General features: G+C 31.3%; 2 protein-coding genes across 9 annotated transcripts; both read left to right on the top strand.

The window, feature by feature from the left end:
- Positions 1 to 378: 378 nt before the first annotated feature.
- LOC107066453 (sarcosine dehydrogenase, mitochondrial) lies at positions 379 to 4,728 on the top strand. Its single transcript, XM_015321092.2, has 15 exons — positions 379 to 610; positions 682 to 784; positions 865 to 1,121; positions 1,228 to 1,440; positions 1,528 to 1,857; positions 1,936 to 2,098; positions 2,169 to 2,316; positions 2,381 to 2,519; positions 2,593 to 2,781; positions 2,866 to 3,133; positions 3,211 to 3,340; positions 3,426 to 3,682; positions 3,748 to 3,910; positions 4,003 to 4,110; positions 4,249 to 4,728. The coding sequence occupies exons 1-15, from the start codon at positions 587 to 589 to the stop codon at positions 4,400 to 4,402; spliced, it is 2,646 nt and encodes an 881-aa protein (XP_015176578.2). The 5' UTR covers positions 379 to 586; the 3' UTR covers positions 4,403 to 4,728.
- Positions 4,729 to 5,533: 805 nt separating this feature from the next.
- On the top strand, positions 5,534 to 23,207 carry nocte (no circadian temperature entrainment). 8 transcript variants are annotated; one of them, XM_015320981.2, is made up of 20 exons: positions 5,534 to 5,999; positions 6,840 to 6,987; positions 7,086 to 7,334; positions 7,444 to 7,594; positions 8,892 to 9,134; positions 10,814 to 10,897; positions 10,986 to 11,233; positions 11,322 to 11,901; positions 11,998 to 13,149; positions 13,255 to 13,658; positions 14,596 to 16,149; positions 16,221 to 18,098; positions 19,023 to 19,217; positions 19,398 to 19,706; positions 19,789 to 19,977; positions 20,056 to 20,191; positions 20,278 to 20,625; positions 20,703 to 20,848; positions 21,228 to 21,483; positions 21,623 to 23,207. In XM_015320981.2, the coding sequence occupies exons 2-20, from the start codon at positions 6,895 to 6,897 to the stop codon at positions 21,772 to 21,774; spliced, it is 8,367 nt and encodes a 2,788-aa protein (XP_015176467.2). In that variant the 5' UTR covers positions 5,534 to 5,999; positions 6,840 to 6,894; the 3' UTR covers positions 21,775 to 23,207. The 8 variants fall into 8 exon arrangements, with proteins under 8 accessions (XP_015176467.2, XP_089035421.1, XP_015176469.2 ...); XM_089179295.1 differs by having other exon boundaries at positions 8,889 to 9,134; positions 12,001 to 13,149; positions 20,703 to 20,827; XM_015320983.2 differs by having other exon boundaries at positions 8,889 to 9,134; positions 12,001 to 13,149.
- Positions 23,208 to 26,615: the final 3,408 nt, after the last annotated feature.

Below are 26,615 nucleotides of genomic sequence, written 5' to 3'. Positions count from 1 at the left end.
TAAATATGATAATTGATATGAAGAACCTTATACAGGTTTGTGTAAAGTGTAGCAATTTTTATTTAATATTAAATTTACATTTTTATAATTTTTAAAAATAATTTATTATGAATGTATATGTTAAATTTATAAACATTAAAATGTTAAAATCTAAAGCAAATTATTACATAAGAATATAATGCACTGTAGTTCTATTTTTGAGCATGTGATATGATATGAAAAAAGTTTAACAATTATATATTTGTATTTATTTATTACTGATTATAATCATACAATTACAAAATGTATCAAATTATTATTATTGCTGATATATTTACCCAAAAAATTAATATTTATTTTTGTACATATAATTTTTTGTGAATAATCCTATATTCGATTCTTTATACTATTATGTTATCAACTAAAATGATAAATTTATACAGTAAGGGGAGCACTTTGATAAAAATTGATATTTTATATCTGAATCGATTGAAATTAAGAATAACTCAAGAGCAAAGGTCTTCATAATATTGTTGGCAAGATCAATCAGTTGCAAATTGTGTTTACATTCTCATGTGGTAAGCATCAAGGGTATCAACGAAAAACAATGCTCCGTTTTGTAAAAAATAAGGTACCAAATACTCAAAATAATTTTTATTTGATTTTGGTTAATATATTATAAATAAATATATATGTTTTCAGTTCTTAAAGTGGTCAATTAAACAAAGTAAATACATGTCTACAAATTTATCTAATAAGCAATCAGAAGTTCAATTACCAGAATTTGCAGATGTTATAATAATTGGTAAAAAAAAGATTAATTAAAAACATAGTTGAATAATATTTCCATAACTAAAGAAATAATCAAATTTAATATTTTTTCAGGTGGTGGTAGTGCAGGTTGCCATGCTCTTTATCATTTGGCAAAACGTGGAATTAATGCAATACTTTTAGAAAAATCGAAATTAACTTCTGGTACAACATGGCATACTGCAGGTTTAGTGTGGAATCTACGTGGTGTTGACGATGTTGAAATGGAATTGCTTAATACTTCTATTAGTGTACTATCATCTTTAGAAGAAGAAAGTGGCATTAATCCAGGATGGATAAATAATGGTGGCCTTTATATCGCTCATACTGATGTAAGTGTGAATATTTTAATAGATATTATATTTCAAGAAATTAGATTCTTTGAAATTAGTATTTTTATGTTAATTAATGTTTCTAAGAATTGGAATTATTATACAGGAGAGAATGGTGGAATATAAACGCTTGGTTACTACTTGTAAAGCATTTGGCATTGATGCAAATATAATTTCTCCCGATGAAGCAAAAGCAATATTTCCGCTTTTAGATGAAAACATTTTTCAAGGTGCAGTTTACTGTGGAAAAGATGGAACGGTAGATCCTGCTATGTTAATTAATTCTTTGTCAAAAGTAGCAAAAAATTATGGCTCCAAGGTAATCATTTCATACTTCTAAATTTTATTAGTTAACAATGAAAATAAAAATTGATAATGTATATATAAACGTATAATAATATTTCAGATAATAGAAAACTGTCCAGTAACTAAAATATTAACCAAAGAAAATGTATATGGTTTTAAAAAAGTTGTTGCTGTGGAAACACCTCATGGAAAAATTAATACTAATGTTATTCTTAATGCTTCAGGAGCTTGGTCAAATGATATAGCTAAAATGGCAGGTTTAAATATTCCATTAATACCGATAAAACATGCATATGTTGTTACTGAAGCAATAGAAGCTGTTAAAAATTTACCAAATGTAAGGGATGCGGATCTTAGTTTATATTTTAAAGTACAGGGTGGTACTATGAGTATAGGAGGCTATGAAAAACATCCTAGCATGTTACCATTAGTAAGTTTTAATATTTATAAGATGTATAAAACATAGTACAATAATATAAAAATATATTTAATGCATATATATATATAGGTTCCTAAAGATTTTGCATTTAGTTTATATGAGTTAGATTGGAATGTATTTAATGTACATATGGAGTCAATGGTACGATTAATGCCAAAACTTTCAAGTACTGGTATAAAATCAACAGTCTGTGGTCCAGAAAGTTTTACACCTGATCATAAACCTCTTATGGGTATAAATCTTGAATAATACAAAAGAAAATTTATAATTATTTATTTAATAGTTAAATGTTCTTCTAAAAGGTGAAGACCCACGATGTTCAGGTTTTTATCACTCTTGTGGATATAATAGTGCAGGAATGATGTTTGGTGGCGGATGTGGAGAACAGATAGCATCATGGATAATTAATGGTCGTCCTGATAAACATATGTTTAGATATGATATTCGAAGGTAAACTATCATTTTTTTTATATACAAAATATTTCTCACAATACATCTTATTTTTTTTTTAAAGATTTATACCAGAACAAATGAACAATTTAGTTTGGGCTACTGAAAGATCTCATGAAGCTTATGCAAAAAATTATGATGTAGCTTTTCCTCATGATGAACCATTAAGTGTTAGAAATCTCAAAACTGATCCTTTTCATGATGTAAGTTATCTTATAAAAATGAAAAAATAAATTATGAATCAAAAATAAATATATACATATTTTTATTATTCAGCTACTCGTTATGGAAGGAGCAGTTATGGAAGAACGTCAAGGGTGGGAAAGACCAGGATGGTTTCTAAAAGATGAAACAGCACCTATTTTATCTTATAAATATGATATGGCGATAGATAAAACGAATAATGAATACAGACAAATTTTAGAAACAGAACATACATTTAACTTTCCTCCACATCATAATATAGTAAATATTTGTACATTTATAGAAATGTATATGTCTATTTTTTAAATAATCGTATAATTAATATATATATAATATTTTTATTAGATAAAGGAAGAAGCTTTGGCTTGTAGGAATAATGTAGCACTCTTCAATATGTCTTATCTTGGAAAATTCTATCTTTGTGGACCAGATATACAAAAAGCTGCTGATTATCTTTTTACATCAAATACTAGAAAAAATTTTAATAGAATAGTTTATACCTGCATGCTTAATCATAAAGGAGGTATAGAAGGAGACTGTACTGTTACTGCAATACAACCTGGCTCAAGTGGTGTCGTAGATCCTATATTTAAAGAAAAAGCATTGTACATAGGTAGATAATTCTCAATTATTTAATATTTTTTTCATTCATAAAGTTATAAAGCATAAATTGGTTTTAATTAATGACAGTTTCAAGTGGATTATCAGCATATCAAACATGGGCTCATATTAATAATGTTATAAAAAAAAACAATTTTGATGTTAAGTTATATGATTCTACAGAACAAATAGGCATTCTATCAATACAAGGACCTAAAAGGTAAAATATTACATGAATCAAGTTATTTCTCTTACATTAAAATATTAAATATAATAAATATTATAAACAAAAAATGTAAACGTAGCCTGCAAGTACTACAGACACTTATGGAAGATGAAATATCCAATGAAAACTTTCCATATTCAACTAGCAAGATAGTCCAAATACAAAATGAAACAGTACGTCTATTCAGGCTTAGTTTTGTTGGTGAAAATGGTTTTGAACTTCATATACCAAAACAATCGTGTAAAAAAATATATGAAGCTGTAATTAAAGCTGGTCAAAATTACAAAATGAGATTAGCCGGATATAGGGCATTATATAGTTTAAGTTGTGAAAAAGGTAATATTGTTGATTATATATAATTGAATGAAATGAACAAGATCTCTAAATTTTGTATTTTACAGGATATCATCTGTGGGGTTCAGATATAAGAATAACCGATAATCCTTTGGAAGCAGGTTTAGAATTTCTTTGTCGCAAAAATGGTACGTATTTAGGGAAAACAGTAATTGATAAATATCGTAAAAATGGAATCAAAAAGAAATTAGTACATTTACGTCTTAAGAGGTACGTAGAAATATATTTTTCTATAATTTTTCATATGACTTATATACAAATTTTAATTTTGTACAAAATTAAATAATTTACATTTTTTAAAGCGACATTCCCATATGGGGATTAGAAACTATATATAGAGATGGTCAATTAGTTGGATATGTAAGAAGGGCAGAATATGGATACACGTGTGGCACTAGTATTGGACATGCGTAAGTTTATTATTTATTATAATAAATACTTATTATATGAAATAAATTTCATGTATATATATATATATATATATATATATATATATATATATATATATATATATATATATATTATTTTACTTTTTTCATTTCCTATAGATATATTAAACATCCTGGTGGACAGAATATAACAGATGAGTATTTACAAACAGGTATCTATGAAATTGAAATTATGGGGAAAAAATATTCTTCTGATATATATTTAAAAAGCCCATTTGATCCTCAAAATAAACGACTGCGAGGAATTTACTGAATTTAACATTAAAGCATTACAATTTTATATAGTTAAAAACATAATAATTAGGTTTGATTTATATATTTTATACTGGCATTAATCTTTTAAGTACGACGAAAAATAGTAAAATAATTTCTCAATATAAAGACTTTTCTTGAACTATTTCTTTTTTCGATTATATTTCGTTATAATAGTAAAATAGGTCGAATAGATTAGCAAACGATTAATACTTATTATGAATTTGCATAACCAGTGTAAATTACTTTAAAATTAAAATAAAAAGAAAAACAGAAAAAAATAATTGTAAAGATCATTCAAGAAAATAAATGAGAACACTTGAATTATTCGGATAGTACAATTATTTTGTGCAAATACTATGCACATATTTTCATTATTTTTTCATAATTTCATAATGGTAAAGTATTTTTTCTTTATGTATATATATGTACATATTTTATTTGTTGAAATTTTACAATACTTTTGTTAAAATTTGTTATCATACAAATATTTTTGGCATTTACTGTATCTTAATTAATATTTTTTGTCAATCAATTAATTTGATTTTTATGAATGAATAGTACTATATGTATTGAAATTATTATACTACGTAGAAAAACAAAAATACTTTACAAAATTATAATCTATTACAAAGATAAAATATTTATTTAAAAAAAAAAATTGAATGAGTTTGTATTTCGTACTATCGAAGATTTTTTATATCGTAAATAAATCGACTATCGATTAAATTTATTTTTGTGTTAGTAAAAAAACAAAATTATGACCATCTATAGATTCGTCTGTTTAGACATTATACCAATCACGTATTGATATCACAAAGGGCTTTCAAAGAAGACTGTACTTCATGTAATTCAGCGCCATCTTAAACGAGAAATGACCACTGCTAAGATCAAGTTGTTGTTAAAAATTATATTGAATGTGCATATTTTAAAAAGCATAAAGAACGTATAAAGAATGATAATAAATTAGTAAAGATAATTTTTGACATGAAAATATTTGATAATAATTTTTTGTTCATTATATAGTAATACTTTCGAACTGTTTAATAGAATATTGTAGTTGCGTGCATCGCCCATCTTACGAATTTGACTTTAGTGCATGGCTAAAGGAATTTTCATAGTAGCGCCGTTTTACATCTGCGGACTGCGTTTATACTTTCCTGTGTGAGTAACGGTTAGGCGAAAAAACATTAACGAACTCTCGCGATACGCTTCATTCCCCCTTAAAAAGCGGAAATCGTGTTAGGTGATTCTGTAAATGTGCAATTTTACTCTTTATTAACATCGGATAGAAAATAAACGGAATCTGAAAAGTGCATACGCAACGACAAAGTGACAGCGAAATCCGCTCGAGTGGCGTGTCTGTAGAAGCGACTCTGTTTGGGCTTGCATGACGTAATTGTATTGATCGCAGAAGAAGAGCCGAAAGTCGCGCATTCGCCATCTTGGACGAATTGTGGAAAAGAAGTATCTGTGTCTCTCAGGCGCGGTACGATTGTTGAGACTTGAGACTGTAATCCGTGGAGATCCGTGTATTAAGTAGTTTTAAACGGGACTTAACCCCTTTGTGAACTGGTAACCCATTTGGACGGACCAAGGTAAGCAATTATTTTGTTAATTTGGTTCTATCCTTCGTGGACTCTCCTTTTTCTATATAGATGCTTTAAACTCTCTTGAACTTCCCCTCCCCTTTAATAGTTTTTCCTTTTCTTATTGTTTCTCCTAATATAGCATAGTGTAGACAAATTTTTTCATGTGTAGGTATCCTTATCGAATTAAGGCCCGTTCGAGGAATGCATGATTTTTTTCCGTTCGATCATAGAGGATCGTTGTTTTGAGCGGTTCGGTGATTTTGACATCGCGATAGGGAGGGTTGCGCCTCTCGTGCAACTCTCCTTTTCATAGATCCGCATGTTCGATTTGTTATTTTTCCTAAAAATACTATTTTATTTTTTTATTTCTAACAATTATTTTATTTATTATTCTTTCTATTTATTTAAATTGAAAATATAGTATACCTTGGGTTAATACTACGGTCTTTCATTCATTATTATAAACGAGTTTAAAGATATTATTTTATTATGTTCTTTATTTTTTTTATTAGTATTGTTGTTATAATACTTAAATTTAATTAAATCTTAATTATAACAAGTTTCAAAAATCATAATAATAATGATAATGGTTATATTATTTTTAATATTCTTAACCTACTATTGGAAAGTTTATTTTTGATATTGTATAAAAATGGAGTTTCAACTTTTTATTAGCTTTCTTTTATATGGTTTAATAATTAAAGTAAATAATACATTAAATGTTTAGTTCACTTTTGTACGAATATTATTGTAAAGTAACTTTTCTATGGTTATGTATTGTATATGACTTTTCATATTTATAAACAGAAAGATAATGAACTAGTGTAACACCACTTTTTATTTTAGACAAACGGTTCGTTCTTTGGGTCTGATTGGTACTAAATGGTTGCCTGCAGACAGCATGTCTACTCTGTCAGGGATTTTGTCGAAGGGGGAGAAAGGAAAATCGAAGTTTCAATCATTAGATATCAATAATTTGTATCGGGTAAGCAGGGTAAGTTGACAATTGCATTATATTATTTATCTTCTGATATTTAACGCGCGATAATGTCTATTTATTATATATTATATTATATTATATTATATATATAGGGAGAATCTTTGGAACAACATCAACAAAAAAATACATTACCCCGCAAACATGGCATGCAAACCCTTGGAAGGGTGCCCTCGGCACGGAGACCTCCTGCTAATTTGCCCAGTTTGAAAAGTGAAACTAGTAGCAGCGACCCAGCTGTTAGTCTTGTACCTAGTGGAGGAAGTGGTTGGGCAACTACCAAGGATTCAGGAACTACAAACACTAATACTACTATATCTACAACAGCAACAGATTCAAACACAGTAGGTTTTATAATTGTGTGCTTTATTTTTATCTCTACCCATCTTCTTATTAAGGTATATATAAATATTTTTTTTTATTTTGACATTAAAATTTGTATTCTTTTTCAAGACAAATTCATCACCAACACAATGTGTAACGGGACAGACTGCACCAGCATCTCTTCATCCACTCTTACCAGGCCCACCAAGTGGTACTCCACATTCTTCCGATGTAAACAACAAATCATCATGGAGCGCGATTATGAGCAAATCAGGAGATGGTATGTATTTTCTGTATTGCTTCTGTTTTGTTTTTGTTTTTGTTTTTAATAATATTAAATTATTAATAATTTAATAATATTAATAACATAAATTTGATAAAAAAGAAAATACTCTTCTGCAAATTCAAAATATTGAGAGAAATATCATAAATTATGCAACAACAAAAAATGCTTTGAAAAGAACCTAAATAGAGAAAAATGCATACTTCGCTTTAGTCTTGATCCTCTAATTATAAATTCCTTCCTATGTATCATTAAAAGAAAGCATGCCACCTATTCATGCCACTGTAAATTGAAAAATTAATATCATTTATACTTTAAGCAAAACTAAAAAAAGAAACAAAGAGAGAAAGAAAAAGAAAGAGAAAAATGAAAAATAAACTATATTAATATGCTGTTTTTTGCATAGCAATATTTACCACGCATATCAGTTAGAAATTGGAGAAACAATCATTGTTGTTCTGCGTATATTACATTTGAAAAAAATAGTAGTAGCTTTGTACTTTGAATTATTATCGAGGAATATGAATAATGCTTACAAAAATAAAGCACGTTATATGGTACGGTGTACAGTCATCATGATTAACTCTTCAACTGCGATGTGTCTGAATTAAAGAGCATTTAAAAATCATATTCACTGAGATATAAAAAAAAATTGAAATAATTTAAAAATATATATCCCATTCTTTTTATATATATATATATGAGTAACCACTTACGTTCTTTGTAGCTAAATGAGTTATATAGTTCTTATGTAAGTATATATATATGTATATGTGTATATATAAATATATTCATATACATGTCATGTACTTCATTATTAAAATTGGAAATATAATTGGAAGATAATTATTCAATTAATATAAATATTATCATTTTAATGATGCTTATGAAAAACTATAGGTGGTCTTTTTTGTTTTAACTTTTTCATTTGTATCGCTGTAACAACAATAAATAATATGTAAGAAAATAATATAAATTAACTAGAGTAATAAAAGGATTTATAATTATTTGGTTTCTATGTATCGTATCAATGGATGTTGAGATACCAATCGTAAAATTAAATAAGTAATACTATAGTGTTACATTCATATAAAAATCCAGAATTGGATCTATTAGAGATATGTGTGAGAATAATGATTTAATGACATGGGATATTATTAATATTATGACTTATTTGTTATTTTGTAATAAAATATTTAATATCCACTTCTGGGTTATAAATTAGAGATAATAATCTCAGTAAAATTGCCTGAATAGTACAATTAATTTATATGTATGCCCATTGTGGCAGCAGTGGTTGGATACGCGGGGCTCGTGGGGGGCGGAAGAGGGGGAAGAAGTGCCCCTGGGCTGAGTTTCCTTGCCCACCAGTCCCCGCAGTTCCAACACGAGTTTCCCAGTCTCAGCGGACAGCCCTCTGTCTCCGCCTCCAATCAGAGCCAGACTCAAGAGTCCTCGGCAACATCCAATGCGATCTCAGTCGCTGTCCAACACCACTCATTGCTACAGCAACAGCCATATTCCCACAACCACTCAGGTGGGATGCTGCTTGCTTGTCGCTGTTAAAGATCAAATTTGATTCCTTGCAGTAGTGCTTCTAGTGCTTATTCCCCAAAAGCTTTTTATTCTATGCTATTATCAAAATCATATTACAATCTGATAAATACATGTTAGAATTGAAACATAGAATGTTTTGATTATTTATGGTGTATATATTATTCTGTTATAATTAAGATATAAAATGTTGATCCTAAACTTTAAATTTATTCATTTTAGCATTTCTGTATTATAATTTTATAAATCCAATGGTTATCTCAAGTTATAATATTTATTATATACATATTATTTTATATAATTTGTTTCATACAACGTATTTAAGTTGATATGCTATATATTATCATTTTTAGAATCCTTATTGAAAGTTTATTTGTTATATATTTGTCTAAACTTGTTAATTGCATTTAGTAACATAATGTTCCAAAATATAAATGTTTAAGTACATCAGGAATGTGTTCAAATAGTTGTGCTCTAGTAGTAACACAATCTTCGTTGAAAATTAATTTTTTTAATTAAGTATCGAATATTTATATAACTATCAAAAAATAAGATTTTTTAGTATTAAATCTTCAAGTTTGTATATAGTATAATTTTCAACGAAGATATATTAAGTATGTTAATAAATTAAAATGGTTTAGATACACCAAATGTGCACGTGTTTTTTCATATGAACATTTTGGTTAAACTTGTATTATTAAAGTACCTTTTTATAAAAATGTAACGCATAGAGAATGTTTCAGACAAAAATATAAGTATATAGAATATTAAAAAATGATTTTTGTAAAACTATACATAGTTATAGAGATCTGTTAGGACCATGCACTGTGCAAACAATAAGGTTCAACAGTTCCCAGGCAAACGAAGGGAGAAGTTTTATATATACTAATAATAAACGACTATAGTTGAAAAGTTTTGAGCATGTATTAAGCTCACAGTCATATACTAGGCTTAAGTTATTAGGTCTTCTTGTTTGCAAGGAGTTATGATCATAATGGACCTTTACAACTATGTAGTTTAAGCAAAAATCGGTGTTTTAAAGGTCTGATAGAACTCCTCTGTGTGTTCATGTTTAATTTATAATAAATATTAACTTAGTAATAATATGTATATACTGTCATCTGAAACATTAATCTATAACAGTGGTGTCAAACGTGTTACCTATGAAATCCTAATTGTAAGATGCAAAATAAACGCCCATTTTTTTCTGCCTGATTAATTTTATTGCTGAGATTTTGTTTTTCTATCTGTGCCTTACAAATTTTCTTGAAAAAAAAAAAAAAAAACTGATTGCCTATAAGAATCATATATGAATTTGACACCACTGATTTATAACATTTCTTATGTTTTTATTAATAATAATAAATGTATCAAATCTTGAAAAAATGAATCTCACTTTTTTTAGTTATTTATGTTAAAGTTCTTTTTAGAAATGTATATTAATTTATACAAACAGCTGGTGCTTTTAATAGTTTTTGCACAAGTATTTCTTCATGCATTGTTTATTATTTATGCAGGGACCATTTATATGCCACTGCACTACACTATAATAGTTGACAGATATTTTTATCGCATGAGTGTTACAGATTTGACTATTAAGAGTCTCAGCTGTAAACTTGATCTCACAAGTTATTTTACATTATATATTTTAAATATTCTTAGGAGGTCCACCAACCAATCAACAGCAACAAACGAATCGAGAATTAAATGCACAGTATGGTCCTGGACCAAGTCTACGTCCTCAAAGTAAATAATATAATAAATATGGTGTTTATATTTTTAATAAAATATAAATACAATATTTATGATTAAAATGTACTGTATAAATTTATAGCAGAAGGAAGCTGGATTCAAGGAGGAAGTCGCACGACCAGCGGAACAACACCACCAGCAGGTGCTCCCGGAAATGGGAATACTCCGGCGGTCCAGGGCCCCCCAATAATCAGTGGTTCTGCAGGACATACGGAAGCACTCCCTGGCGGCCGACAGAACTTGGGCCAGTCGCCCAACATGGCTATGGCCCAGGCAGGCCAGAGTACTTCCCCGAACAGTCAAGGTCCACTTCCTTCTGGCTCGCATCAGGCTAGTCTTAACTTAAACACTATTATCGAGAATTTATTTCTATATTTTTGTGACTTTCTATTTAGTAATTTATGTTTTACATTTTCAGGTTTATAGAGGAAATTTCCCAAGTGGATTTCCATCTCAATTTGCACCAAATGTAGGACCAGCAACAGTAGCAGCAGCAGCAGCGGCGGTAGCAGCAGCGGCAGCTGCTTCAGCACCACGGCCACGATTCAATTATCCTCCAGATCGCTTTCCTATTCCTCAACGAACACAAGAACGCGATCGAGCTTCAGAGGAAGAAATCATAACGCGTCCTATTATAAAAGAAGAAGATTTAACAAGAATGGACGATATCTCGCGTGACGCAGGTTGGGCAGCGCACGATGATATTGATTATAACCAGAAATTGGCTTTTAGCGATGACGAAACTGAACCAGAATTACCGAAAAAGGAAGAAAAGAAAGATGTTGTCAAGACAGAAGAAAAATTAGATGAAAATCTTTCGGAAAATAAAGATAAGTTAAGGGATAATCGTGATAATCGAGAAATTGTAAAAGATAATAGAGATCAACTAACGCATCGTCCATGGAATCAAACCAATCTATCTCGAGATTTACGTGGTTCTAATGGTCCAAATTGTTTCTCTACTCAACCATCGCTGCAATCGGTGCATTCCTTGAGAGGTTGGAAATTATATCATTTATTATTATTATTACATGTATTTTATTTATCTTCTAACATCGATATTAATTATATATATTTTTGTTTAATTACTTAAGTAGATGCAGAAGATGACGAAGCGTGGTGCGAAAGACGCAGAGTAAAAGTTGAAGTTGCATTTGTCGTTAAACGTGCTCGACAACGCAAGGAAGAAGAAGAAAAAAGATTTCAAGAATCTACTAAACAAGCGGCAGCTAAAAAATTACAAGATTTGGAAAAGAAACTACAAGAAAAACAATCACGTCAAAAAGAAGATGAACGTGGACCACTACCTGAACCGAAAGGTCTCATTAGTGTTCCACCTGTACCTATTCCTGTACCCGAATGGGAGCGCGAGAAAGAAATCAGAGAACGTGAAAATCGAGAACGGGAACGAGAACGATCTCGCACTTCTTCTGAAGGAAAAGATGATAAATCTATTCGCGAATCTCGTGACTCTAGGGACAATTTAAGAGAATCAAGAGACACTCGCGATCAATTGATGAATGATCGCCAGATTGAACGACAAAATGATCGTCAGATCGAACGGCCAAATGATCGTCCGATCGAACGGCAAAATGATCGCCAGATCGAACGGCCAAATGATCGTCAGATCGAACGGCCAAATGATCGCCAAGTTGAACGGCCAAATGATCGCCAGATTGAACGGCCAAATGATCGACCGATTGAACGGTCAAATGATAGACAGATCGAACGGCCAAATGATCGACCGATTGAACGGTCAAATGATCGACAGATCGAGCGGCCAAGTGATCGTCAAATAGATCGTCAAATAGATCGTCAAATAGATCGTCAAATTGATCGTCAGATTGATCGTCAAATTGATCGTCAAATAGATCGTCAGAATGATCGACAAATTGATCGCCAAAATGAGCGACAAAATGATCGGCAAAACGATAGACAGAATGAACGGCAAAATGATCGACCAAATGATCGACAGAATTTCTTGAGACAAACAGATATATCAACACGTAGCGAACGTGAAAGAGAACGTGATCGTGATCAACGCGATATTAGAGATCGTGAATATCCTGGATTTTTGCGACACTTCCAAACTAACATACCGCCCAGATTTCAAAAACAACAAGCAGAAAGAAGCGGTTCTGGATTTAATCGCATTTCACCAAGTGCAGAAAGATCATCTTCTCAATCTGTTTCGTTTGCTCAACAATATGACACCGGAAGATGGGGCCATAACCATAATAATCTAAGTAAGTCTTTAAACTTGCTTTTTTTTTATATTCTTATTATTATGAAATGAATGTAACTACTCTCTTAAGTAATTAGATATTATAATCAATGAAAATTTGTATTAGTAGATAACAATGCAAAGCAATCACATGCAGTACCACCACCCCGGCGAAGTAGAATTGATTCGGATGTATCTTTACCATTGGAAGAGGATCGTTCTTCATCGCGCGATCATCGTGGACAACTGTCCAGAGAGGATCGTTACCGTCATCCTCCTACACATCGAAAATCAGGTGGCTATTATGATGAATATTCTCGCACCTATAAAGATTATGATTGGGAAGATAGACATTCTCGCGAACCTTGGGAACGTGAGAGACATTTCGATGATAAAGAACGGGAAGCAAACTTGGATTCAAGAGATGGTAGAGAAAGCAGAGAGAATCGACCGATTAGACAAAATCGAGACAGCCTCGAATCTCGTGATCGGGACAATAAAGAAAAAAAAGACTACGACAATTATTTGAAGGTAATATTTATTTTAATTTATTACCATTAACGCGCGTTATATTTTTTCGTATTGCAGCATATCAAATTATTCACACATACACACATAATTTGAAATTTTAATCAATTAATGGAGCATTTGTCGAATTATGCAGGTGGTAAATCATATTAAAAACTCAGCGAGAAAACATGAATAACAGTTTTCCTTGCATGTTATTGTTTTGCTTCTCACGCTTTTAGGTAAATACTTATATGGATGTGATCTTGAAGAACTGAAACAGTGCTGTCTACTGTATCTTAATTACAAAGAAGAGATCAAACCAATATTTGAATGAAAAAAAGAACAGCTACCAAAGAATTGCGTAACAGACAAAAGTTAGTGCACTTTCTGTTCATATATCTTCTTTTGATAGCGGTTTGTAGCAGAATTGATAAATATTAATTAGAAATTACATAAGTCTGTTATGTACACACTTGTGCTGCTGTTTCTTATATAAAAGTACATTGAAGCCATCAGGATGATGTACTTTGCAAGGAAAAGAATGCTTTGTGATTTCTCGCTTTTACCTGCTATTATATTATCAATGGATTTTTATTGCTCATGTTATCAACGAATAATATCAGTCCTTGCTATTTTATAAATGCTCCATAAAAATGGTTTATCACTTATAACTTTATATGTGTGTGCGTGTGTGCGTGTTACCGTATATAATAAAAACATGTTAAATTACGAAGTACGTTAAAACTCAAAGTTACTAATTCTTATAAATACTTTAGCTTTTTGACTAGTCAATTTGTGATATAATGGATTTAGGATCTTTACGGTAACATATATATATGTATGTATTATATTATATTTGAATTGTAATATATCCTACCAACAGTATACACGTCTAAATTATATGCAAATATTTATTTTGTTTGAATACACATATTAAAGATAAACATCGTTTCTTTAGGATACTTGCGATGAGCGCGAGCGTTGCGATGATAGAGAACGTTCCGACGGTTCCGAATGGCGTGACGACCGTACTCAAGAAAGACAAACTGAAAAACGACGTGAAATGCCACGCGAGGAACGCGTTGAACGTAATGAACGGCCACAAAGACCAGATTCGCGTGACAGTCGTACGTCAAGAGAATCTAAAACATCATCGCGCGATGATGAGCCTCATAAGTTGCGCGATTGTGGTTCATGGGTAAATGAAATCGCTGATTATGAAGAAAAGAAGCGAGAACTTTATCACGAAAGTAATAGAGAAAGAGAACGAGAAAGAGACAGGAGACAACCGCCCGGTCCTGTAACTAAAGATAAATTGGAAGCAGATGATTTAAAGAGCGAGAAACGTAACTTGACTCAATTGAAAAGAAATAATAATGAGCAAGAGAAGAAGGAAATGGCGAAAGAAACAGTAATTGAAACAAAAAAAGAAACTGACATACGTAACAGAAAATCTGAACGTATAAATGAAACAAGCAGTAGACCTTTAGAGAGAGGAGATAGTTCTCCAAAAGCTTGGGCCGATGCCGTATCACCGACGTTTGAAAAGGAAGAGGACAAAATATTGGAACCTTTCAAAGACATAAATGAAATAGAAAATGTTAAACAGAATTTAGAAAAATTGACATTAGAGAAAAGAGAGGATGTGCATATTGAAGATACAAATAAAGAACATATGAAAGAGGAAAAACGTGAGAAGAATACACGAAATAGAACAAGCAGTGGAAGTTCTAGTTCGCGTGCTCGAGACTGTCGTGGCGGACGCCAATGGGGAGGATCCATTTATACACGTTGGAGTGGTCAAGAATCTAGAGGAAGAAGAGGTGGCTCCAAGTCATCGGGTAGACCAGCATCCGCCAGAAGTGGTTCTTACGGTCATACCGATTCTGAAAATAGTGCAGACGAAGTCTCCGGCTCAACTGAATCAGGAAAAGAAGAGAGGAGATCTGCAAAATCACCCAAATTATCTCAGAAAATTGATAAGGAAGAGCGTAATAGAGAAGTATCTAGGCGAGAAGACAAACGAACTGGAGAATATTCTCAAACACGAAATGATAAACGTTCATATGATGGAAAACCAAGTCGTGAAGGATTTGCGCCATCCGGCGAACCATCCAGACGAGGTCGTGGTGGATTTAGGATAAGATCTTCTGGTAATAATAGTAATCGTATGGAAGGATATGGACCACCATCCAGTAAGAGTCCATTTTCATCGGAACGTAATACTGAAGAAAAACAGAATACTACTAAACAATGTTCAACGACAATTGCATCGGACAAGGAGACAAATAATCCTACAAATGCAGCAATAGAGTCTAGTGATGATAAAATGATAGCAAAACAACAAGCTCTTACAGCTGGCATAACTGGTAGACGTACGAAGTCACCAAATCCTCAAAGTCAACAATCTAATAAACAAGATAGTCATCAAACATCTAGCAATATTGTATCACAAAAACCACATAAGAAAGAGGAATCTCTTTCCAAGAGAACTCGCAGTGGAAGTAGAAAGGTAAATATTTATTTATATATCATTAATAATTTGATTATTAATTGTATTAACAATTGATTGATTTTTTACAGAGTAAGGATGCTCGAGAATCACGTTTCCGTGGTAGCAGCAATAATGTATCGAAACAAACCTCTTCTGACGTAGGTAACGAAGAATGGGAAACAACCTCTGAAAATAGCGAAGAACACATCGATGATCACAAAGAATCTCGCAATAGTCGCAACAAACATTTTAACGGACGTGGGAATCAAAATTCAAATCAAAATGCTATGAGCAGTAATTTACATTCTCGTAGGAATGATCAAGGTGGGAATAATCGAGATCAACGTGAAAAGAATAGCAAGTCTTCCAGTGCGTCGTCAAGAGCACCAGGAGCGGAGAAACGGAATGTTCCAAATTCTTCATTCTGTAATCAAAGAAATCAGTCGTCTATAAATCAATCCCAAAATGGTAGATCAAGAAGCCAAGGTTCTTCGCATAGTGGATCGATGTCCAATAAATCATCTAGTAATAAGGAAAACACTGTAAATCGTATTGATGAAATCAAGTTAAATGAACCAAATTTGGTTAATCAAGCCTTTAACGAAATGAACAAAAAAGGACAATCGAAAGAAAAGAAAATAGTTGATTCTGCTTCAGATTCGAATAATTTCACAGAGGACGGATCGACTATTGCGGAAGATAAACTAGACTCTGATGGCTTCCAAGAGGTTCGTTCAAAGAAAAATGTGAAGGAACCTAGACACCCCCAGAAAGATGATATCAAACCAGTAGTGAAGAAAGAAAAGGAACGAGAACGCGATCGATCAAAATCTAAATCGAACAACGGATCTCAACAAATTCCCCAACAATCTCAAAATATGCCATTATTATTGGGTCAATCTAATCAGCAGCCAGTGAATATGCAACCGAAGCAATATGATAAAAATGCGAAAGGTTTGAAACTTCCACCAAGATTGCAAAAACTTCAACGTATGACGAAACATCAACAACAGGCATTTGTTGATCCAAATGACTTAAATAAGATGAATAATTCTGGTAACAATAATATGAAAGATTCGTCTGGTGGTCCAGCACCTCCACCTTCTGTGAATGCTTGGGATAAACCTTTTATTAGTCTGCGTTCAAATTCTCCTTCCGCCGTCCCAGCCGATGTCCAATTGATGTCTGGTTTAACTTCGCAAAATGATCAAGTTCACGAAAATAACGAGCAAGCTAATTCTGGTAATAGCAGTCAACGAAATTCTCCAAGTGGTGAGAAGACTGGAAAAAATACAAAAGATACTCTCACAGAGAAGAATGTTTCCGATGTTTCTTCGCCACCTGTTCAAACTTTAATTTTTGAGAACACAAATTACTCGAAAACTACTAAAACAGCACCCGCTGATTTGGCCATGAAATCGAAATTTTCAAATCACGTTCAAAAACAACAACGTGTAGACAAGCGTGCAGAAATGGAAGAAGAAGGCAATCAGATGCACCAACATTCACAACAATCATTATCGGTTGCTTTCTCCAATAAACCAGGTGATCTTATGAAGAATAAGAACCAGGAACCTATACAAATGCCTTTGTCATTTAATAAAAATGAAGACAATGCCGATATGAAACTCGATTTTACATTCGATTCTGACCTATCTCAACTAACAGAAGACAAGAGCAAAACTTTGGGAATGACTCGTTCTATGCACATGAGCTCTGGACAAAATACAATATCACCCTCAACAGCTGAACTTAATTTGAAGATAGCTTCTGTTAAAAAGGTTTGGGAAACTGCTCCTATGCCGACTGTAGTCGAACATGAAGATGGTGGTAATGTCGTCAGTACCGCTAACAGTTTTCCTCAAGCTTTTGAGAACAGCGACGTCGATGATAGTTACAGCCCACATCAGCAGTACAACCAGAACAATATGAAAAATGAAATCACAACATCTACGAACGTGTGCAAGGTGAGTCACATTATGTTTCTATATAATTCGCTAATTATATAGAAATTCTATGAATTCTAAACACCCACATATTTATTAAATTTATTGTTGTGCATGTTATAAAACTATTGCATCACTTGAAATTGAATTAGCGGTTTTCCGCTATCCTAGATTATACCTCTTTTAGTTAGTTTTCTTTTATTTTTCCGCATTACTGAATTCGTACGAATTTCAAAAGTATTTTCATCCGAATGGTCCAGAGGAAGTAATTCAATTTAATCTATATTGAAATAATATAATATATATATATCAAATGTGCACTCCATGTAATAATAGTATTAGAATATTGGATTATCGGTTGAAAGTATATTGTTTAAAAACATAAGAAATATATGGTCTTAATAAACTTGTTGTTAAAATGTCTTGTGAAATTACCAATGTGCGAATGTTTGGTCAATGTGTGACAATTTTCTATAAGCTCATTATTGGAACATTCGTGTATTAGATATGAAGTCTAAATATCGACAATTCTAAATCTACAGTTGAAAAGATAAAGGTAAGTAGATAGCGCGCTTGATCCAATGTATCATTTACAAGAGCTTTATTAAGCAAGACCGAACCTTCGCTTGTATTCTTCAAAAGTGTAAGCTCAAAGGGAAGCAGTGTTTTTTCAGAAAATTGTCATCGAGTAGTAAGTAAATCATGCAGTCCTTATGCACACATAGTTATGAGTGAGCTTATTTATCTTTATCAGAGTTTATCAGAAATCGCGGTATTGAAAAAAATTCATTTATCAAAAAATTTATATCATTAAATATGATTATTTTATTGAGAAAACAAGAAATCTCATTATATTGGCAGTTGACAGTGATGTATATAGCAAATTAAATAACAGAAATATCATGTCCCCTGTGGGAAGATGCTGACTCTTTGCCTGATGCGCAGCTGGTTCCCCCGCAGGTGAAGCCGCAGCAACAATCCGCGGGAAGCAATGGAACCCAACCTGGCTCTACTGTACCCGGTCCGAGTCCCATTGGAGCTGGACAAAGTCCCATGGGTCATCCACCTGCTAGCCTTCAAGGACCTTTAAGCCCTCCGCCATTTAATTCAACTGGTCAACCTTCTCATATAAACTATCAGGTATGTCATCTTATCAAATTTATAGGAATATCATCACATTTTTAATACAGTTTCAAATTCTTCTTTATATTGAGAGTTCTGTTTTTATTTTATTTTTATAATTAAAAATTTATTAAATCTTAATTAACTCAATGAGCGTGTCGATATAATACACTTATTTGGTAATTTATCTTTTTTCAGGAATTTCCTCAATATCCTGGATCTCAAGCTGCACAATACGGTAGCATGTCTGCTATACCTTCACCACCAGCAATGTTATTCAATACAGGTTCTGGCCAATTACCAGCACAAGCAGGTGGTTTATATGGTGCTTTTCAATTGGATCAAAGTCGTTCTCCTTTCACGCAATATCCGCCCTATGGACCATCTCTACAAAGTTCATTCAACCAGCAAAATGTATACTTACCACAGCCACCACCACCGCCACCACATGCTCCAAGTGCGCCAACTCCTGACATGTATCCCAATAATTTATCTCAATATCGTATTGTAAGTATAATGATATAATCAAGAGATAACACATATAATTTAAGTAATTACTTTAAACAATGATCTATTTTATATTTAACAGACTGCTGCAACTGCACCTCCATTTGGACAAAATCAGCAACTGAGTAATAACCCGAATACAGTTCTTATTAGTTCATCATCGAATTCTTTGATGTCTGCCAGTGTTAAACCATCCTCTCAACCAATTGGTGCAATTGGTACTAAGGCAACGCCTCATTTCCAAGCACCATCTGCACCGCAGCCAAATCAAGTACGTTGATTTTGACAACTGTTGTTTGTAATAACTTGCTCTGAATGTAAACAATTTAATTTTTATTATATCTTACAGTTACCTTACATACCTTATGATCCAAACCAAGTTCTCAGTGTAAGCGGTAGTTACATGGGTAATTCTCAATTGGTGCAAAGGCCGGGTCCTAATGTACAGGCATCGGCAAATAGTTACTATAGTGCCACTTCAGCTGGTAAATATAGTTTTTCCATTGTTTTTTGTTTCATTAATTAAATTTAAATATTTAACTTTGCTTGTGTGCTTCCTGTGTCATAATAGATGTATTCCCGGGCTCGCAAACTGGCTTTTATCAGCCAGGTGGTGCCACACAACAAACTGGCACTCACTATGGTCTTCAAGGATTTGGTCAACACAGTCAAAGTTTGGCAACTGGAAGTGCAACGCCTGTTGGTCTTCAAAACTTTAGTCCTGGATTTTTATCTAATTCTGGATTACAAATAGCTGCTGCTGCTGCAGCACAGCAATTTCGGAACCCAACCGGAGGTTTGCCTGCTCCAGCTAATGCTACTTCTACATTCCTAAGTAAACATCAACCGCAGGAGCAACCTAGACAATTAAAAAGTCCGTCAGGAAATCAAGATGTTTTAGCATCTGTTTTCAACGCAAGTAAGTAGTTTTTTGACATTTAAAATAATCAAAGCTTATAAAATACTAATGAATTAATTTTGATACACTATTTTTAGCTCCCCAAATACCATCTCCTAAATCGAGAAATTGTAAGCAACAGACATCATCACAGCAGCCGCAACCAAGTCCTACACAACATCATAAATATCAACAATATCAGGGCGTTAATCAATCTGCTCTGGTAAGCAGCTACAGCAACTATGTATGTACCATTCCTTTATATAATACATATATTTATATATAGAAAAAAAAACATAAAATAACGACAAGTTATTTATCTAAGAGTTTTGTTATAAAGCATTTATAAATGAATGATTGTTGAAAATATCTTAATTCTAATTATTAGATTACTTTCTAGATAATTATTTGTTGATATTTTATGTGTATCAAAATATTTGGATATTGGTCTTTATGCATAAAAATCAATTCGCAATTACTTTATTTGATATCGTATGATAAGTCGAAACAAATAAGAAACGTAATATTCTATTTTAATAAATTGAATTATATTTGTGCTTTCCAGTGTAAAGTAGAGTTCTTATAATTTTTGTTTATTTCTATTATAATTTATAAACTTGTAGGTATTACAACAAAATGTACGAGGAATGGGTATGCCTCCGCGAGCTGGTATACAACCATCTCAACAACGCTATCCACCGCCTATACAGAGGCCTGTTGTACCTTTTGCGCAAGGCCCTACCTTAAATAATTCGACGCAACAACCTAATTCCATGCCGTCGCAACAACAAGCACAGATTAATAGACACAGACCAAACTTACATCAGCAACAACAACGAAACATTAAGATGCAACAACAGCAATACTATTCTTCGCAAGGTTCGTTTATTCCGCTGATTTGTAAGTAAAAATAAAGGTTTTTTATTTTATTTATATATATTATTATTATTATTATTATATTATTTTATAAATTTTAATTTGTTATATAATTAGAAATATTAATTTATATTTTCCTTAGGAAATGTTAAGATCGATTCAAACGATAAGACTGATTCGCACAATGATAAGATCAACGATGGAAATTCTGGAAATCAATCAGGAGGTAACAAATCCAATGTGAATCAGCAAGATAGTGATACCAAGGAAGAAGTGAGTCAGCAAAATGAGTGAATGTGAAACCTGCAGATAAACGACCCATACACAATTAAGTGTTGAATCAAGCTTTATTAAAACGAATAACAGTAAAAAAAATAAAAACGCAATGTAGTATTTCCCCGATCGAAGGAGCGAATTCCATATTATGAAGTTTATCTTATGTTTGGCATATTGAGACAAACTGCTTACAAGATTCATGCAGATAATGGAAAGAAAGATTTTATTCAACGGCATATTAGGGATAAACGATTTGGTGGAATTACTCTTTAATTCAAACGTGCGGTTTTAATTTGATAAAATACTTTTGCCGCGAAACGTCCTCGTCTCCATGATTAAGAAAAAAAATGCGCTTGCTAAGCATTCCCATTTTATCAATCTGAGATTCACGAACTTCATTTATATCTCTAACGATGAATGTCGGACACGTATTAATAATAAAACAAAAAAAATAATAAATAAAAAAAAACGAATTATTTAGCGGATTTTGCACGGGATAATCGAAAATACAAAAATATCTACGATCGTTTAATAAATGCACTCGAATGAACTTCGGACGTAAATCGGTGTTCGTTTGTGTACTTAATTAGTAGTCGACGGTAGATGACACATTATATAGAGATCGCATCTTTTAAAAAGAAAAAACAAACAAAAAAGGTGGGAAAATATAAAGTGGGGCTGAGTTTAATGTATTTTCTTTGTTGTCGTCTCTATTGCCGATTTACAATGCAGTGCGCAAAGAACAGATGTAAGACAAAAAAAGTATTGTACGATCGTTGTATTATTCATATAGTGTTATAGTAGAAGAAGAACATTACTGATAAGGAAAAGAGGATAAAGAATAAATATAGGGAAGTGCGAGTGTGAGAGAGAGAGAGAAAGAGAGAGAGAGAGAGGCAGAAAGAAATTAATAAAGAAAGAAAAAGGCATTAGAGGGTAGAAAAAAACTATTTTCCTCGTATATCGGAATAAGAGAAAAAACTAAATGAAGCTACTTCAATCGTGCACTTTGATCGTATGGATTTGAAATAATATCGTGATCCCGTTACAGTGACAAATGCCGTAAAACCGTGTTGTATATTGGACATTATGGATACCGCAAGGTTATGATGAACAAATCTGCGCAAAAAAATATTAAAAAGCAATTGTTTATATATACCGCACAGATCTGCGTCATGACCTCGCCTTGCTATGAAAGAAGAGAGTGTTCTAACGCGTTAGGTATGTAATGTACGGTATTTTTTTTTTTGTGAAATGCGGGAAACACGATAATATTATCGATATTTCTCGGCTTGGAAAGTGTTCTGCCGAAAAAAGTGAAAAAAAAAAAAACACGCTATATCGCAGCATACAAGTCGTGAATAAAAGAATTGTATATTCTCTGCTTTTGTTGCAATTTAAGCATTATTATAAAAATGAAGCAAATAAAATAAACAGTAGTGTTTACAGGACTTTGTCGTTTTGCCAGTTTATTAATGCGAAGGTAGCATAGCTCTCGCTCTGATGTCGCGTATCTCGGTGAGAAAGAAAACAAAAAAGAAAAAAAAGAAAAGGAAAAAAAATCGATCGTTACCAATTAAGGTAAAATCGACGATCAAAAACACAACATACTGCCAGTCGTATCGACGACCATTGTATCTTTAAACTTTGGGGATTTTTCATGTTCTATTCGTAAAGATATTAAAGAATGCAAAGTGAAGTGTATAATCGAGGAAATCGATGAACTGCTAATGCACGAAATGGAGTCGTCGCAACGATTACATCTTAATGCGCGTCTAATACAGTGCTGATCCTAAAAGATCAGTTGCTATGTCATATGATTACTTTTCATCTTAAAAATCACATCTTACTCTTACAAATTTATGCAATTCTCAAATTAACAACTAAAATATGATAAAATACAAAATACAATGCAAGAACGAAAATGGCACGCTGCTAGGAAAGAAATGAGGATAACAGTGCCTTTGATGCACTGCCGCACAAAATAATCCTTGCTAACGTGTCGTCTCTCACCAAATGATTCGAATTATATCATGCAAGCGATATTTTAGAATCTTCGGCATTAAACTTGAATGATAAAGGCTCCCATTCTCATACCGTACGCGTTGATATTATAATTTTACTCGTATTACAAACATTACCGATAAACTACTAATTACATTATCACTTATAACTTTATCATATTTTTATTATCTTGATCTTCGATATTTTTCTTAATCATTGACGCATTCAATCTTACATTCTTTATTTCCGTCTGTTTGATCTACCACTTTTGGTTCCTACTATCTTCATCTCCATCTTCATGAATATCATTATTCATCGTTATCATCATGGTTCACCATCATCGCTGTCACCATTATGTCACCATTATTTCATCGTCATTATTATTATTATGTAATCATGATAATCGTACGTGTATGCTGAGTAAACGATAAAAATGAGATATAAAATGAAAAGTAAGATAAATAAAAACTGTTAAATCGATTGATTATGACTTAGGATATTTGAACAAAAATTCTTTGAGAGAAAGTCTAAAGTCTATTTAATCTTACCTATTATTGCTTACATAGCAATTACTTTTCTTTTGTTTTTATTTCTTTTTCTTTTACTTTTCTTTCTCTTTCTTCCTTATTAATTTTGTCCTGGGCATATCATGGGTCTTTTAAAAGATCTGCTATACATATATATAAATTATATAAAAGCGAAATAATTTTATGTTACGATAAATGCACTTAGCGACACCTAAATTTAATTAAAAAAAGAAAAAAATTATTGGACATACTGCGTTATCCCGCTGATAAAATTTCCATTAATAAACGCGTGTAAAAATTAAAATTAAAATGTATACACAACAAGATAATCTGTAATAAGTTTGTCAACATTCTTATTTGATTAATTGACATTTTATTACCAAATGACTTTTCATTTTGAAAGACTGAAACTTTTATACGTTTAATCGTCCTTCTCCCTTCCAACAATTATTCAAAAGCACTTACTACTTTCTTCGTATTAATGTTGCCTGCTAAAACGATTAAAACACCGTTAAAATGACTGTTGCCTTGTAACACTTGCGTAAGCTTTATACGTGAGAGAACGAGATATGGACCCTTGAAAAAACCCCAGGGCGCCTATAACTTTATATATCTACCCGTAGTTAGTAATATGACACCATTAACTTATACGTTTACGTGTTAAATTATGTGAATAAACTAATGAATGGTAAAGGGTTTGTATTATTAATATATATAAATATATGTATAATATATATATATTATATATATATAGATATATATTAATATTATATATATATATATATATAAATATATATAATAACAAATATAGAAAACCCCCAGTAAATTGTAGGAGAGGAATGGATTAAAAATAAAAATGTATAAAACGCAATTCTCGTGTGAATGCATTCATAAAAGTTAATGAAAATAATTATTAATCACAATATTAAAAAGAAGAAAAAAACAACAAATAGGAACGACGAGGATGCATCGTATTCGTTTTTTAAAAGAATTTTTATTTTATTGCATTGTTGTTTTGGCCCAAGAAATTGTCATTTTATTATTCACGTTTTTTATCAACTGATCATGAAATTATTTATTATAATATGTACTACATACGGTATGCCAAGTTAACTAATAAAATAACATGTATCTTTGTGTTATTTTTGAATTTTATAATTAATAAAATAAAAACGCGCATTTTAATAATTATTAACTAAGTGAAAGAAGAAAGCATTTTTAATACAATGATTATAATATATTTGATTTATTTTGTTGTTTGTTGGAGATTAAATTATTTGATCATATTATATTTCTTATAGATTTAGTAGAAAGTCATAAAAGTGTTAATTAGGACAAAATTATTAGCGATGTTTCAGATCAACGTTGTAAAATTGAAATATTATCTGTTTAATGATAAAATGAATTTATTTAAAAATCTCTCATATTGCTACATCGAGTATCCTTAAAATGTGGTAATAAACATACATTTGATATAAATTTTTTACATTATGCATGTAAACATTTAGTAGTATCACGAAGATATACAATTTAAAGAAGTTGGTAAATATCAAACTACAAATTAATCATTTAATTAAAATACGTAAGCTTTGATCTCTACTCTCTACTGTATTATATTCGTCCAGTATGCCTGATTAATAAGATATTTCAATTAAAATAATTCATTATGTATTTTATTTATCAAATATTATTATATTTTATGTTCTATACTTTAAATATTTAAATCTCTTCGCGCTCGCGCGCAAAACGACATTCTTTTCTTTAATTATCATAAGTAATAGCATTTTATATAATTTAAATAATATTTTAATTCTATAAAAGATAATTTAAATAATACGATAGTAGAAAATCAAATGTTTTATATTATTTTAATATTTCATAGATATAATTATTTATAAATGTTTTTTAAATTTTTCGAATCTAGTGAATTATCTATATTCCATTGTTTTGATTGGCGGCTTTATCAGAGTCTAGTTGCATTGCTAGGCAGAATTACTAGTCAAATTAAAATGATAAACATCTCTAAATTTTAAAACAATCATCAAAATAGTAAATAACTTTTTTAAAAAGTATAGTTTTTAAACCTTTTTTTAAACTTTTATATATATATATATATATATATATATATATTTGTTCAATTTTTAGTATATTAAAATTAAGAATCTAGTGTTCACGATTTTAACCATATGGCATATAGGGATTTTTTCAATAGTTTTATTTTCTAAATTGTATGCATAAATACAATTTCATGTATTAATAAATATTATTCTGTTTTTATATAAGTTACAATATATTTTCTAATATTATGCAATCTTGTGAAAGATCTAT

The sequence above is a fragment of the Polistes dominula genome, unplaced genomic scaffold (genome assembly GCF_049000335.1).
Source record: "Polistes dominula isolate Pdom_NZ unplaced genomic scaffold, Pdom_raw_medaka contig_29, whole genome shotgun sequence".
Classification (NCBI taxonomy): Eukaryota; Metazoa; Arthropoda; class Insecta; order Hymenoptera; family Vespidae; genus Polistes; species Polistes dominula.
The sequence above is the reverse complement of the archived record's forward strand: the minus strand, read 5'-3'. Positions and strand labels throughout refer to the sequence as shown.

What these genes read in the sequence shown, in the direction of transcription:
- LOC107066453 (XM_015321092.2), top strand. Translation starts at nt 587, where the DNA reads ATGCTCCGTTTTGTAAAAAATAAG. An exon ending in TTTAGATATGATATTCGAAG is followed by an intron (nt 2,317 to 2,380) that starts GTAAACTATCAT and finishes TTTTTTTTAAAG; the next exon opens with ATTTATACCAGAACAAATGA. An exon ending in TTCCTCCACATCATAATATA is followed by an intron (nt 2,782 to 2,865) that starts GTAAATATTTGT and finishes TATTTTTATTAG; the next exon opens with ATAAAGGAAGAAGCTTTGGC.
- nocte (XM_015320979.2), top strand. Translation starts at nt 6,895, where the DNA reads ATGTCTACTCTGTCAGGGATTTTGTCGAAGGGGGAGAAAGGAAAATCG. An exon ending in ATATTCCCACAACCACTCAG is followed by an intron (nt 9,135 to 10,813) that starts GTGGGATGCTGC and finishes AAATATTCTTAG; the next exon opens with GAGGTCCACCAACCAATCAA. An exon ending in AGCATCTGTTTTCAACGCAA is followed by an intron (nt 20,626 to 20,702) that starts GTAAGTAGTTTT and finishes CACTATTTTTAG; the next exon opens with CTCCCCAAATACCATCTCCT.